The 15,622-nt window shown below is 31.7% G+C and overlaps 2 protein-coding genes across 2 annotated transcripts in view; one reads left to right on the top strand and one right to left on the bottom strand.

Annotated features, from left to right (window-relative positions):
• Window positions 1-3,145, top strand: part of LOC107725175 (netrin receptor UNC5C-like) — a 115,781-nt gene extending 112,636 nt beyond the window's left edge. The window contains exons 17-18 of the mRNA XM_016534347.1: window positions 239-417; window positions 2,965-3,145. Coding sequence (XP_016389833.1) covers window positions 239-417; window positions 2,965-3,127 — 342 coding nt within the window. The 3' untranslated portion in view covers window positions 3,128-3,145. The remainder of the gene's footprint in view (window positions 1-238; window positions 418-2,964) is intronic.
• A 5,150-nt stretch (window positions 3,146-8,295) lies between these two features.
• The window catches only part of LOC107725174 (bone morphogenetic protein receptor type-1B-like), a 69,776-nt gene continuing 62,449 nt past the window's right edge, over window positions 8,296-15,622 (bottom strand). Inside the window, exons 9-12 of the mRNA XM_016534346.1 lie at window positions 14,464-14,761; window positions 11,785-11,960; window positions 10,098-10,228; window positions 8,296-8,794 (exon numbers count right to left, since the gene is read on the bottom strand). Of these exons, the coding sequence (XP_016389832.1) occupies window positions 8,669-8,794; window positions 10,098-10,228; window positions 11,785-11,960; window positions 14,464-14,761 (731 nt within the window). The 3' untranslated portion in view covers window positions 8,296-8,668. The remainder of the gene's footprint in view (window positions 8,795-10,097; window positions 10,229-11,784; window positions 11,961-14,463; window positions 14,762-15,622) is intronic.

Here is a 15,622-nt window from a genome sequence, read left to right as displayed (position 1 = left end):
TAATATCACCAACGAGTGTGATTTAATTAAACCGCCTCCTCCACACACACGCACACACACACACACACACAGTTGAGATTTCAGCTCAGATTTTAATGCATTGAAATGTCAGTCGATATTATTTCCGAGAAGCAGAGAGTATCTCCAGCAGTGAAGGAGCCCTGAATTATGTACAACAGAAGTAAAAATTTCTTTTGTTTGTGTGTGTGTGTGTGTGTGTGTGTGTGTGTGTGTGTAGGACGTCCAGAGCATCGACACGTCCCTGATGGACCCAAGCAGCAGTATCACGGTTCTAACGGGTCCGAGTGCATTCAGGATCCCGGTCAGCATCAGAAGCAAACTGTGCAGCAGCCTGGATGTCCCGCACACACGCGGAAATGACTGGAGAATACTGGCACACAAACTCAACCTGGACAGGTGACGTTTACACACATCAACACTGCACGCACATGCATTCACACACAATCATTTAGCCCTTCATTTAGTTTCCACTGAGTTTGAAAGTGATTAGATGCCATATTGACTAGGGTTTAAAAGTTTGGGGTCTGTAAGATTTTATAAATCTCTTATTCTCACAAAGGCTGCATTTATTTGATCAAAATACAGCAGCAATAATGTAAAAAATATATATATAATATAAAATAATTATTCCTGTTGATCAAAGCTGAATTTTCAGCATCATCACTCCAGTCTTCAGTGTCACATGATCCTTCAGATTTCATTCTAATATGCTGATTTGCTGCTCAAGAAACATCATATAATATAATATTATATTATATAATTCAAGTTTATAATATAATATAATATAATACGTTTTAGGATTTTTTTATATTTCTGTTTAGCTTTAATTTATTTATTTTTTCCCTTCAGTTTTAGTTTTAATAATTTTAGTACTTTATTTTTTATTTTATTTCAGATAGTTGCCAAGGCAACATTTTTAATTTTAATAATACTTTTATTTTATTTCAACTTTATTTCAATGAATGGAAATATTTTTAATAGTATAGATTTTTAATAATGTAATATAATGCTCATTGACCATAAAATGAGTAATTTTTTTTAGCTATCATTATTTTGGTCAACATTTTAGCGCATCTCCAGTATGAGCGTATGTTTATCATCAGTGTGCTGAGACTGCAGTGTAGTTTTTATTTTAAAAGCGATAGAAGAGAAACTAATCTGCTCTAAAAGTATCTCACAGGAGAGTTTGAAGACAATTAACGGTGGAAAAACAGCAGGCGAGCTAAAGAGAAATTTCCCGTTGTTCTTTTCGGCCCGCCTGGAGAATTGAAGAGATATATTCACTCTCTTGAACATCAACTTTTTAAAATAGCAGCATTTCTGTGTGCCTCCACATTTCACGTAATTAGAGGAAAAGCTAAAAAAAGCGAAGGACCGCTATGGTTGAGGTGTTACTGCAGGACGGTTAAAGTTCGAGAGATCTCATTTGAAACGAGAGAGAGTTTAGAATGGAGAGCTCGCTGTTCACCTCTGAGGACCAACAGGCATGAAAGAGGCAGAAGACGAGAGAGTTTGAGTTCACAGGGGACAGGAAGTAGAGAGATAAAGCGAGGAGGATGTTAAAAGTGAATAGACGGGCTCTGAAAGTTCTTCATCAGTCATAGACTGCAGATCTCCAGAGCCGCTGCGCAGCACCTTCTGCAGAGATGTTTTTATTCTGATGGAGACCAGAGAGAGCTTCTCCATTCAACTCAGATTACAGGAGCTTTGATAAATACAGGATCTGTAGGACTGGCTGATGTTATACTCCATATGATGGTGGAAGAGATTTTGCTGTACTGTACATATATTTGCTTTACATACAGTACATGTGAGAATGATGGGAAAACATGAAGTAACGCAAAAATACAAAGCAAAGAACATGTTATAAGTGTTGTAGCACCTTATTCAGTTGTATATAGACAGCTGTGCATATTGGCTATTTTCTTATTTTTAATTGAATAATTTAATCAAATTAATTGCAATTATTTGTAGGTATCAATATTTACTGAGAAAAGACCCCAAATGAAGATTATTACATTACATAACATAAGACAATACATTATTGTGGCTGATGAGTAAATCTTTTAATAGATAAAATGGATGTATTTTCTTTCTGTATTTTAGCCTGTATGGCGTTTATTATTATTAATAGTGTTATTAATAATATTAATTTATATGGACTTCCAAAGCAAAGAAACTAAGACATAAATATTGGTGCTGTAATTTTACTTTTGTTATATAAATTATTATTATTATTATTGTTGTCTTTTATTTACACTGTAGTAGTATTATTGCAATAGTAATATATTGCCTTATGGATTTAATTTTTATTATTTAAATATTATTACAATTTTATTATTTGAAATAAAAAATAATATTTTGAATAGTTATTATTATTATTATTACTATAAAATAAAAATATTTTGAATAATTATTATTGTTGTTGTTACTATTTGTTTTTACTGTGCAATAGTAATATTTTGATTATTTGTTATGATTTAAATACTAAACTTAAAATAATATTATGAATAATAATAGAAGTAACAACTAATAATAAGTGTTATTATTATTATATTATTTTTTAATTACTGTGCAATAGTAATATATATTTTTTATTATTTAATGTTTATGAAACGTAAACATTAAATAAAAAGTAAAAGTTTTTTTTTCTTGTCTTTAGTTGATTACATGCTTGTTAAAATGGATTTTAGGATTTCCATGTCACCGATACGAATATCACGTTTTTATTGCATTGTTTTTAAAGAAATAATCTCACTAATATAATGCATTAAATTACAAAAAAAGAGAAAATTATCAAATCAGGTTTCACTGCATCATGCAAAAAATAAACATAACCACATTAAAATAGAATAAAAAATTTAGAATAAATAACTATATGGTGAAATATCGTGGTCCTACCACCCACCTCTCAGCGTCTGATTCCTCTCACCTGCCCTACAGGTATCTGAAGTACTTTGCGACTAAGACGAGTCCGACCGGAGTGATTCTGGACCTGTGGGAAGCTCAACACTTCCCACACGGAAACCTCAACCAGCTCGCCACTGTCCTGGAGGAGATGGGTCGTCATGACAACAGCATCGCCGCCATGGCCAAGGAACAGTGACCCTCACTTTGGCGGTAATAACGCTGCTAACGATGACGTCCAGCTCAAGTTGTGTTGCTACACGATCAAAACATCGATCAAAAACCAAGACGCCGTGTGCAGCACTGCTGTCCATGTACGTGGATTCCTCCGATTTGGGGTCAAAGGTGAAGCAGGAACAGGGTCGAGACACTTCAGGCACGTACTAGACAACCAAAACACACCCAAACCCTCCCAGTTTGCACGCGCAGGGTCCCGACAGCTGAAATCTCCCACTTTATCATCCTTTAGTCATCATTTTTACTGAATTTTGTGGTGCCATCTAGTGGTTGCAGAAACAACAAACCCTTCATGTGATATAATATTTTGAGACATGAATACAGTATTTAGTGTGAGTACCTTAAAGTGGCCTTTAAAATCCAGTTACCGATCAGATCCGATTTGAATTGTATTATTTTTGTAATGCAGGTATCTGAAGACGTACAGTAAATATGTTTGTTTGTTGAACAAAAGTGCATGTGAGCACTTGCCAGGGATCTGAGAATAATTTTTTTTGATTTTATGAAATGCAATGTTTCATCACACTGTAATAATGATGATCTTTACTGGCCGGACTTTTGCAGCATCTGATGAATTCACTGGCTCTGCATGGGATGTTTCTGTTGTGCGTCATCAGTGTTTCATGTCGACATTTACACATCTCGCTCTACTAGATGCTTTGTTTTAACAAGAGTAAATTTACCCCTCACGAAAACTTACCATAGTGACTATAGTTTCTGCCAAAATGTGATAGATACTGCAGTTATTGTTACTACTGGCATATTGTAATGAATTAATATAATTCTATAAATCTTTCATTTAAATTTTTTTTTAATGCCAGTGAAGGATAATATCAAGTTATTGTAGTAAGGTTAACAACCACAGCTTTAAGGTTTCCCTACGATTTTTCTACCAAAGTAAGCGTTCTATGGTTTAACGTTTGAAAACCAAGAAAGTAAGACAGACAGAAATATTGGTCATTTTGTTTTAGGATGTAAATTTGTATTATTATTATTATTTTACATATTTTTTTTACAATTTACAGTGCAGTTGTATTATTGCAAAAGTAATATATTGCCCTATTGATTTAATTTTTCATGATTTAAATAATAAAATAAAAATGGAATAATTAATTATTGTACTTGTTATTTTTATTATTATTATTATTATTCAAAAACAATCAATTAATTAATATTATTCAAAATGTTATTTCTATTTTATTATTTAAATACGATTTTTATTTAAATAATAAAATAAGATTTTTTGAATATTATTTATATTAATATATAATTTAAAAATAAAATAATATTATTATTATAATTATGACTAGTTTTCACAATTATTTATTTAATTTTACTTTTCATCATTAATAATAATAATAATAATAATGACTAGTGTTTATGTTTTTTTTTACTGTGCAATAGTATTATTGCAGTTATTTTAAAAAGTAATTATTGCACATTATTTTAACCAGAGTAAATTTATCCCTTACAAAAACGTACCATGGTGACTATAATTTCTCCCAAAATGTGATGGATACTACAGTTTCAACTGGAATATTGTAATGAATTCATATAATTCTTTTCAGAATCCTTTAATTTTAAGTTTATGACAGTGAGTTACCATAGGTTTATTGAAGTAATCATAACTGTAGTAACTTTTGGTGGAAGCTGTGGTTATGGTTAATTATTGTAAGGGGTTGAGCACTCATATTGTGTCCTAACCAGTGTCCAGTGACAGGTTATTTTTCTGTCCAGACACAAAGTGAAAATACTGTACAACATGACACAATCACAACCAATCAGAACATATTATATATTTAATATAAAGATCGTTGGCTACCCAGTGTTATAAGACAAAATGACCTGTTAGTTGCAGAGGCTGGTTAGGTCAAAACTCCGATTTGATTGGTTTGATTAGGTTTGAGTCAGAGCTGCAGGTCTGAAGCTCTCCTATCAACACTACCAGTATGGTGGAATCTATTAATCTGGAAAATATTAAAGATGTCACTCCTGTGTGACGCTTCATCCAGACACTAGAAATAAGATCTCTGAACAGTGAACATTAGGAAAAAAATCACATGAAAGATGTCAGACATTTTACTTACAAATATCCAGATACATAATGAAACATTTCTATGGAATATATTTGCTTGTTTTTTGTAGCGAGTTTATCAGAACATATTTACATGCACATTAACTTGTAACATTTAGGAAAGTAATGTCTTGGGGGAAAGAGGGCTTGGTGATGAAGCAATGGTTTTTCAGAGGCGGAGCAAGTTATTATATTCTGATGCAAGATTATGAGAACCTTTTAAAATACTTATACTGATGAATTGTTCACTATATTATGGAAGCCCATTTCCACCACCTAAGAAAAAAATCATGCTTTGGTAAATCATAATTATGACATAAAACTTCTAAATTTTCACATTAAGTCTCAATTTTTAGATAATTAATAATTCAAACTAATGGCATGAAAAGACAAAATTGTGAGAAACATTTGAAATTATAACCTAAAAAGTCAAAATTATGAGATAAATTAAGGCAGTTCTGAAGGCAAAAGGGGGTCCAACCCGGTACTAGCAAGCTGTACCTAATAAAGTGGCCAGTGAGTGTAGATTTGTCATGATTTCGACTTTGTCAAAATTATTACATTAGTATATCATAAATTTTGACTTGTCGATTTTGACTTGTCATAAATTCAACATGTCATTATGACTTATAATTTAGATTTACTGAAATTTTTGTTATACTGACAATTTGTCATAACTTGTCATAATGACTTAGTGTCTCAATTTTTCATGACTTAATATCTCATTTAAAAAATGACAATTTAGATGGCAAAATTTCAACTTTTTCGTTATGACATTGTCAATTTCGTGTTTTTTTTGTCATAATTTACTTTTTAATTTTACAATTTTAAGTTGTTCTCAGACTTTCGTTTAGTTTACACTCGAAGTAGATTGGTCTCTCTAAGCGAGATCCCGATTCGTCGGTCATCCGACGTGACGTCGAGAGTGACCGACTGAAAGGGAACAGACAGTTTACAGTTAATGATGGTCAATGCAACTGGAGACTGCGTACTTTATGCATAAATGTTTTTGCATAAATCCATCACAGTAGATGCGAGTGTTGGTGTGCTTGTAAATGTGAAACACAGGGCTCATTATATGTGATCTGTCTGCAGTTTCACTGCCTGCAGCCGCTGCCACCCCACCAACACGAAAAAGCCTCCAACCAACTGCCATTTCCCATAATCCAAATGAGAGGATCTGTGCGGAAAATAAAAGCCAAATGAACAAGCAAAACAAGACAACAGAAAAGCCCTTCTGTAAGCTTGACGAGCAGCAGTGCATTGAGTGTTTCTGTCTGGTGTTAATGCTGTGCCAACTATGCAATGTTTGCTTCTATACAGGACAATGTGCATCGTTATGACTCACGTGTACAGAGAGAATTTAATACACAGAGTAAAGCTTCATTAAAAATCAAAAACAAAAAATGCTATGTCTGCGGCCAGTTTCTGTATAAAATGTATGTAAAGGATTTTTTAAAATAAATTATATTTTTAATCAACGCTGACAGTGGCCTTCTGTTGTTGTTGTTTTATTATTTGACCTTCCTGGAGATTCCTTGCATCTTTTTTAATAGCTTAACCTTGAATAATCAAAAATGTGACTGTCTTAAACATTTACCATGGTAACCAAAAGAGGGGCTGGGTTACATTTTTTAAGGCAATTTATCTCATAAATTTTTCTAAAAATGTTTTTAGAAGAGGCTTGCTGTTTGTTTCACTGAGCTATCCAGGAAGTAAGATTGAATTAAATGGGTTAATGTTAAAGTATTGTTGGAAAAAAATAAAATAAAACATGTTTTCTTAGGTTGTACATTTGGACTATATTTTATTTTAATTTATTTTTGTCCAGCCAATGAGATAGTGTAGAAAACACTGGTTTATTTCTGGCAAAGAATATAAAATATATACTATAATGTATATATTAATTTATATCTAATTTATAATTTTGAGTAGTGTAATACAAATAGACTAGATATATTTACATATATTCATATATATATATATATATACATATAAAATAGACATATTTTGGATTCTGCTTTCTGTCTTATCAAATAAACAAATTTGTGTTTAATTTGTGGTTATGCTGGGATTTTCATTAAAAAAAATGAAAAAGTATTTTTTTTTATAACTTAAATGACATCTCATAATTTTGAATAGTATCATAATATTTGAATAGACTATATTGTCTGAAAACCAGATCAGAATAAGCATTTGCACAATGCAACTGTTTATGTAACCATGTAATTGATATAATGTAACTATTTAGCTTGTTTTCTGAACAAAGTAAAATAGATCGTTCATTCTGAAATGTGAAGGTTTTTTGAAAAAAAAAAAAAAAAAAAACGTGCTTCACTCAAAAAGGTTTTGCATCACAGTAATTGTCAAATAAATAAAAAAAAGGCACAGAACATTGTGTTATTAGGACATTTATTCAAGTACATTGATGCGCCATTCATTTTCATCTATTTACACAATAAATAAGGCACAGCCCACCAGAGAATGTGGGAAACCGCAGCTATCATGACTTCAACCATCACACTTGTTGCAAGTTGTTGAGTGACTGACAACACAAATCTGATATGATCCAAAACCATTGTCATGTATGAGCTGAACAGATTGTGAAAAGACATACGAGTCGTGGACGGCAGACATGTGATCTCGCTCGCTGAGGTCCTGCTTCGTCCCACTGGTCCTCATACAGCGTAGACGTGCCACCATCAGCTCTGACCACACGAGATCTCGGCAATATCCTGGCGGCCTGCACAAGGCAAACAAAAACAAGGATGCCCAAAAATTACTTGGCGAAGAACTTTTATGGAAGATCTGCGAGCAGTCGACATTCCATGGGACGAGGCTGAAGTCACGGCCACGGATCGAAGCCATTGTCACCCTATGCGCCGAACGGCGCCGGTGGAATTAAGGTTAAGTTAAGGATATATATATATATATATGAAGGTTTTTTTTATGTTCTATGTAACCTTTTTATTCATTCAGAAAACACCTTAACAAGAAAGATTTTACTTGACAGTAATGGTCAACTAAAAAGCAACACAAAAAGTAACTCGGCGCAGAACATTCATTCTCATTAGAACATTTATTCAAGTACATTGACGCTTCACTCTCATTTTCATCTATTTACAAAATAAATAAGGCACAGCCCACCAAAAAAGGCGGGAAACTTGTTGAAAGTTGTTGAGTGACTGACAACACAAATCTGATATGATCCAAAACCATTGTCATGTATGAGCTGAACAGACTGTGAAAAGACATACGAGTCGTGGACGGCAGACATGTGATCTCGCTCGCTGAGGTCCTGCTTCGTCCCACTGGTCCTCATACAGCGTAGACGTGCCACCATCAGCTCTGACCACACGAGATCTCTGGGAGGTTCGTCTCCGTTTGAACCCACGTCAGGCAGTGAGTGTCAGTGCTGTTGGTCTTTCATCAGACTTTAATGTCCTGGGACTCTGACATCTTGGCCAGTGTCTTTTTAACCCGCAGGGCGGTGAGACGAGAGGCCGGATTATGAGCCCAACACTCCGTCATGAGCTTCCCCAACTGCCTCAAACACTGACAACACAACGAAAACCACATCAAACAAATCTCTTCAACAACGAGACGGAAAAAAATGGCATGATTTTATTATTAAAATGGTCAAAAATATGATGAGAAAAAAAACTAGACAAGAAAAAAAATATTATTTGTAAATTGTTTCTCTTCTAAACTCGATTTCTTTGCTTACCATTAACATAATTCTCTAACGTGGGCTAGATTTATTACATTATTAATACAGTATATGCTATTGCAAGCTAACACTTATCTTACTAGTACAAGCTTATAATTCAGCAATATGTTATGTCAGTGAACCATGTAAACTATTTAACTGGGCCACTTAAAAATAGCAATGTTGAAGGCACATGAACAAATTATGACTAAGAATTATTGAACTAAAAAAATGTTGCTGTAACAATTTATTCATGTGAAACTGATGTACATAATTAAATCATGTTAACTCAACACATTTTCTTTTTTCAATGTAGTGTTAGCATAAACACCAGTAAACCGAACCGCTTTGCTAATGTTACATTTGAAAGTTTGATCTGTTATAGTTTGATCTATAAAATAATCCGCAAATAAATATTTTTATGTTATCCTTTTTCATTTTAGCTGAACTAATTTAGTTGTTTTTGTCATTTTTATTTATTTTATTTTTTTAATATGTCTATAGTTTTTATAAATTTTTATTTCAGTTTGTAGGTTTACTTATTTTACATAAATTATAAATATATATTAAATGAAAAAAGGGAAATGTTGCCTTGGCAAGGGTTATTATATTCGACTAAAAATAAACAATAAAAACTGCTTAAAAATACATTTGAAATAAATTAATCATTGACTGAAATAAAATGAATAAAAACCATATTTTATATATATTAAAAAAATTTTTTTTTAAAAACAAACAACAAAAATAGAAAAACCTTCAAATTAAAATGAAAAAAGAAAATATATATTTAAAAAACTAATTCAAATTATTCATAAAAACTATAATAATACCTCAATGATACTAAAATTACACTGAGCTGAAGAAAAAAGTTTACAGTTTTTTTTTTTGTTTGGTTTTTTTTCAGTTAGCATTTTATTTCAAGTAAAATGTTTTTATGGTTTTGGTTTTAGTTAACTATAATAACCCTAGTTTTATCAGCTAAAAAAATTGTTGTAAAAATGTGTAAAATTTCATTAAAAAGGACTCGAATAAATATGATGTGATGAAATATTGACATTTTTATCAATAATTACGACTAAGGCAAAAAGGTTCAAATGTAATGTCTGTGTGTTTTTGAGCTTTAGACCACGAGAGTAGACGTGTGTTCACCTCATCACTGCTCCAGCGGTTGGGGAAAGACGGCCGTATTCTCTTAATACAGACCACCTCTCGCATGTCTTCATATGACGGGTCATTAGGAACGTGATCATGATACGGCAGATGATAGTCCTCTACGATACCTGCGGAAACATCCGGATAGCAATCAATGCACAGACAGAAAAAAACAAACATGAATCAGATCTCTTTCAGATCACAAGTGGACCTATTATACAACACATTAATTATACAAACGTTTAAAAAAAAAGTTTTATACAAACCAGGGTTATTACTGTTAATTAAACTAAAACCAAAACCATCAAAACTTTTTGTAACTAAAACTGAAATAAAAACTAATATAAACAATATAGACATACTTAAAAAAAAATAATAATAATAATAAAATGACAAAAACATAACAAAATTAGAAAAAGTTTAACTAAAATTAAAATGAAAAATGTAAATATAAAAATAAAAACTAATTCAAGCTATTAAGAAAAACTACAATAGTATCTCAGTTATACTAAAATAACATTGATACAAACAAATGAATGGAGAGCAAATGGAGATTTTTTCATTTTGCTTAACACCTGACAAAAACTAAGAAATGATCACTATTATATATTTATAATTTATTATAAAATATATTTATAAATTATAAATTAACTTTATAATGAAGCATAGTCTAGTCAATAGTAAATAAATGTGAAAGTAAACATAATAAATACTATATAAAAATATACATTTAATATAATAAATATTAAATAATAATAAGACATTACTTTTCTTTAAATACAACTATTAAAATATATTATAATATTTATAATTTATAAATTAACTTTATAATGATACATAGTTTAGGTAATATTAAATAAATATTAAAGTTAATATAACAAATATATAAAATATACATAATAAATATTAAATAAATATTTAGTCAGTATTAAGACATTACTTTTATTTAAATACAACTATTAAAATATATTATAATTTATAATATTTATAATTTATAAATTAACTTTATAATGATACATAGTTTAAGTAATATTAAATAAATATTAAAGTTAATATAACAAATATATAAAATATACATATAATAAATATTAAATAAATATTTAGTCAGTATTAAGACATTACTTTTATTTAAATACAACTATTAAAATATATTATAATTTATAATATTTATAATTTATAAATTAACTTTATAATGATGCATAGTTTAGTTAATATTAAATAAATATTAAAGTTAATATAACAAATATATAAAAATATGCATTTTAGTCAATATTAAGACATTACTTTTCTTTAAATACAACTATTAAAATATATTATAATATTTATAATTTATAAATTAACTTTATAATGATACATAGTTTAGTTCAAATAAAATATACATGTAATATAATAAATATTAAATAAATATTTAGTCAATATTAAATAAAGACATTACTTTTCTTCAAATATAAATATTAAAAACATAGTAAATATATATAAAAAATGGAGTCATCAGTGATCCACCACATATTAACAGGTTAAAGGAAATCTGAATGTAAATGTCTATAAATATTAGACTGCAAATATAAACGTTTTTAACATTTTTCCAAGACTAAATGATCTGAGTGAAACATCCATTAAGGAATGTTCTGAGAAAGAACTGAGACCAAGCTGATGTTGTGTTGTATTAAAGGCAGAGCTGTACCTCCAGACACACACCGGCGGCCGATCTCCCACAGAATGAGACCGAAGCTGTACATGTCGGCCATGATGTAGGACTGAAAATGGTTCCTGTTCAGAGTCTCGTCCAGAACTTCAGGAGCCATGAAGCGTTTGGTGCCCACGCGTGTGTTCAGCGGGATGTCCACTTCATTAGTGTCGCTGTTTGATGAGACACAACAGTGTTTCAATCCTCATTTCATCAGCATATATTCTTCACATCATTTTCAAAAACGTGATGATGCTACTTTGAAAGTGCACTTTACCAAGCTTGAGTCAAAATACCCTTTTTGAAAAAGTAGTTAGCTACACTACAATTTACTAATAAACTACACTGAAGATATGTAAGGGGCAATGTAAGGGGGCAGTCGTGGCCTAATGGTTAGAGAGCCGAGGGTTCGAGTCTCAGTACTGGCAGGGATTGTAGTGAATGTACAGCACTCTCCCTCAATACCACAACTGTAGAATTTATTATTCATATTTTGAATTCGCTTTTATTTTTATCATTTCAGTTTTCATTTAAAGTTTTAGCCATTTTTTGTCATTTTTATTTATATATTTTTTAATATTTCTATTTAACTTCAATTTATTTTCATTTCAGTTTTAGTAATCTTACTACTTCAACTTAAACCTCTTTTATTTCAGTTAATTGCCAAGGAAAGGTTTTTTTATTTTTAAGTTTTAATGTAAGCTGAAATAAATTATAAATATTACTACAGATGAAAAGCTTCATTACAAATAATGAAAACGATTTTTTTTTAATAGTTTTAGTTAACAATAACAACACTGATAATATATATATATACTAGTGGTATGTGTATGTATATATAGATTATAAAACAGTATTATAGAAAAATATTTAATTATCAAAGCAGTATGTATTTGATCATTAATAAAGATTTTTTAGGTCTGATAAAAGAATAAATCTAAATTAATCTGTGTTATTTTTGTATTATTTGTATATACGATTGTAGTATATTAATTTGAATTAGCTTTTATTTTTAGATTTTCAGTTTTCATGTAACATTTTTGCGGTTTTGTTTTTGCCATTTTGTCACGTCATTTTTTTTATTTTTTTTTTTATAGTTCTGTTCAACTTTAATTCATTTCTATTTCAGTTTTAGTCATTTTAGTACATCAACTTACTTTTATTTCAGTTAACTGCCAGGGCAACTTTTTTTTTTTTTTTTAGTTTAAGCTGCAATAAAATAAAATGTAAATTTTAATATAGATAACAAACTCAATGTAAAATAATGAAAACAATTTTAATAGTTTTAGTTAACAATAACAACACTGATATACTGTATATGTAATGTTGTAATTATAGAACAGTATTTAACTGAATTTAACAGTATTTACAGTTTTTCTCGATTGCTTAAACACTATCACCAGGCTTTTGAACTAAAATTTCAAAACCATAACGCCATTTATCAAAAAGCACACCCATTTCCCCAACTATAAACACTATTCCCCTTTTTGACACATGAGTCAGATTTGTTGAACTGTCACTGCAAAACTCTACACACAAATCCCTTCATTTCTCATTGCCTAGACCATGTTGTCATTTAGAAAGCACTAGCATTCAATATTGTTCACTCAAGTCAGCATAGCTTGAGTTACCCACGTGGAAACACTAAGAGTCAAAATTTGTCACACACCAATCAGAAACTTCAATAGATGGATAAAAGAGCCCAAGTCAGTTCATTCCGTTTTGGAACAATGGATCCAGAGAGATGTGATTGAAAAGGTCGAGGACACCAGAGAGGAGGAGGAGGCGGAAGAAGAGGATGAGGATGAGCAAGAGCAGTAAGGAGTAGAGGAAGAGGTGAAGGAAAAGGAAGAGGACGAGGATGAGGATGAGGATGAGGGGCAAGGAGACTAGGAGTCTCAGATGAGATTTGTGCCACTAGTTGACCATGTCCTTGTCCATGGATCCAGAGAGAGTTGATTGAAAAGGTCGAGGACACCAGAGAGGAGGAGGAGGAGGAGGAGGAGGAGGAAGAGGATGAGCAAGAGCAGTAAGGAGTGGAGGAAGAGGTGAAGGACGAGGATGAGGATGAGGGGCAAGGAGACAAGGAGTCTCGGGGAAAAGTTTGGTTTTTCAGCAAGAGTGAATGGTTTTGAGTGTAGAGCTTCATTTTGACCTGAAAATAGGATGTTTGGGGAATTGGGTGAGACGTTATGGATTTGTGTTTACTGTTTTGAGAATATGAGGCATAGTTTCAAGAAATGTGTTTAAGCAATCGAGAAAAACTGTAATAATCAGAAGTATGTGTCTGATAATTAATAACAAACAAACTATGAGGACCTTAATCACAGAGACAGAATTCAACTCAATATGCACATATATTTACACTAAATAGTAACCAATAAAACTAAACTAAATATTTTAAACAATTATTTATACAGCCAAATTTAAAATAGTGACAATCAGCTAAGATTGTGTACTAAATATTAGCATTAATTTTACAATTTTACTTACACTTGCTACAGAAAGAAAGAAAGAAAGAAAGAAAGTTGTAAAATGCCAGACAGGGACTTCTGAGTGATCACTTAATTGAATATTTGAAATGACTTTTTTTTTAACTGGTTGGTAATACTGCTGCCTACAATAATTAGCCAGTTAAACTCAAAGACAAGTAAAGCAAAGCAGCTGAAGTCTGACCTGATGAACTTGACGGCCAGGCCGAGGTCAGCGATGCAGCAGGCGCCGTTCCTCTTCACCAGGATGTTCTTGCTCTTCAGGTCTCTGTGAGAGATGGCCGGTTTGCCCTGCGTGCCAAAGATTTCCGTGTGAAGGTGGCAGAGGCCGGAGACGGACGAGTACGCCAGTCTCAGCATGGCCCGGCTGTCCAGTGTGGTGCATTTGAGATAGTCGTACAGAGAGCCGTTCTCGTGGTAGTCGGTGATGAGGTAGAGCTGAGTCCATGAGCCTGTGCCTTTAATATCGGCCGCTATGAACCCTGGAGAGAGAGTTCAAATTAGTGCACGAGGCTAAATATACTCGGAGCAAGGCTGTGCTTAATTTAACGTAATAATTAATCTGATATCAGGTAATTAATCTGAAATGACTACTAATCAAGACGGTTCAATCGTGCATTTTAACATGGTTCATTTTCCTGTAATTACCGACTACGTTCACCAGTGGGAGTAATTCAATAACAGTAGATGGGCTGCTAATGTAACTACATTTTTCAGTTGCGTGACAGCAGCTCTGCTGTTTTGAAAATAGCATTGCTATTTTTTCTAACAATCAGTGGAACAGCATGAAAAGATGCAATACTTCTGCTTGCTGCATCACTTTGTATTGTGTGCGGAGCTTTACAGCCGAGTGATCGAACACACTCTCACTGAATGTCCTCAAGCAGCGATTAATGAAAGTGAAATGATTTATTTTGGATGGTTCGTTTTAATGAACTAAACTCACTTTAATTTGAGTGATCACTCAAACGCTTTCCCAGAAGTCCCCATGTCTAAAATATTTAGTTAATTGAGTAGTTGACAAATAACATGGACATGTTGAGGTTTTAGTTTAACATTGACAAAGGGAAGGTTTTGCACAATTTTTTTTCTTCTTGTAGTTCTAATAAATAGTCTTGCAGAGTAACAAATCATATAGTCTCAGTTAATATGAGCATATAAAACTGTATAATAATCAATAATAAGAAAAATGTTGTTTAAAATTATATATAATTTATTCTGTGTGTGCATATATATATATATATATATATATATATATATATATACAGTGGTGTGAAAAGGTGTTGGCCCCCTTCCTGATTTCTTATTTTTTTGCATGTTTGTCACACTTTAATGTTTCAGAT

Source organism: Sinocyclocheilus rhinocerous, unplaced genomic scaffold, assembly GCF_001515625.1.
Source record: "Sinocyclocheilus rhinocerous isolate Xijiao unplaced genomic scaffold, SAMN03320098_v1.1 scaffold516, whole genome shotgun sequence".
Classification (NCBI taxonomy): domain Eukaryota; kingdom Metazoa; phylum Chordata; class Actinopteri; order Cypriniformes; family Cyprinidae; genus Sinocyclocheilus; species Sinocyclocheilus rhinocerous.
This window is presented reverse-complemented; position numbering and strand designations above follow the sequence as displayed.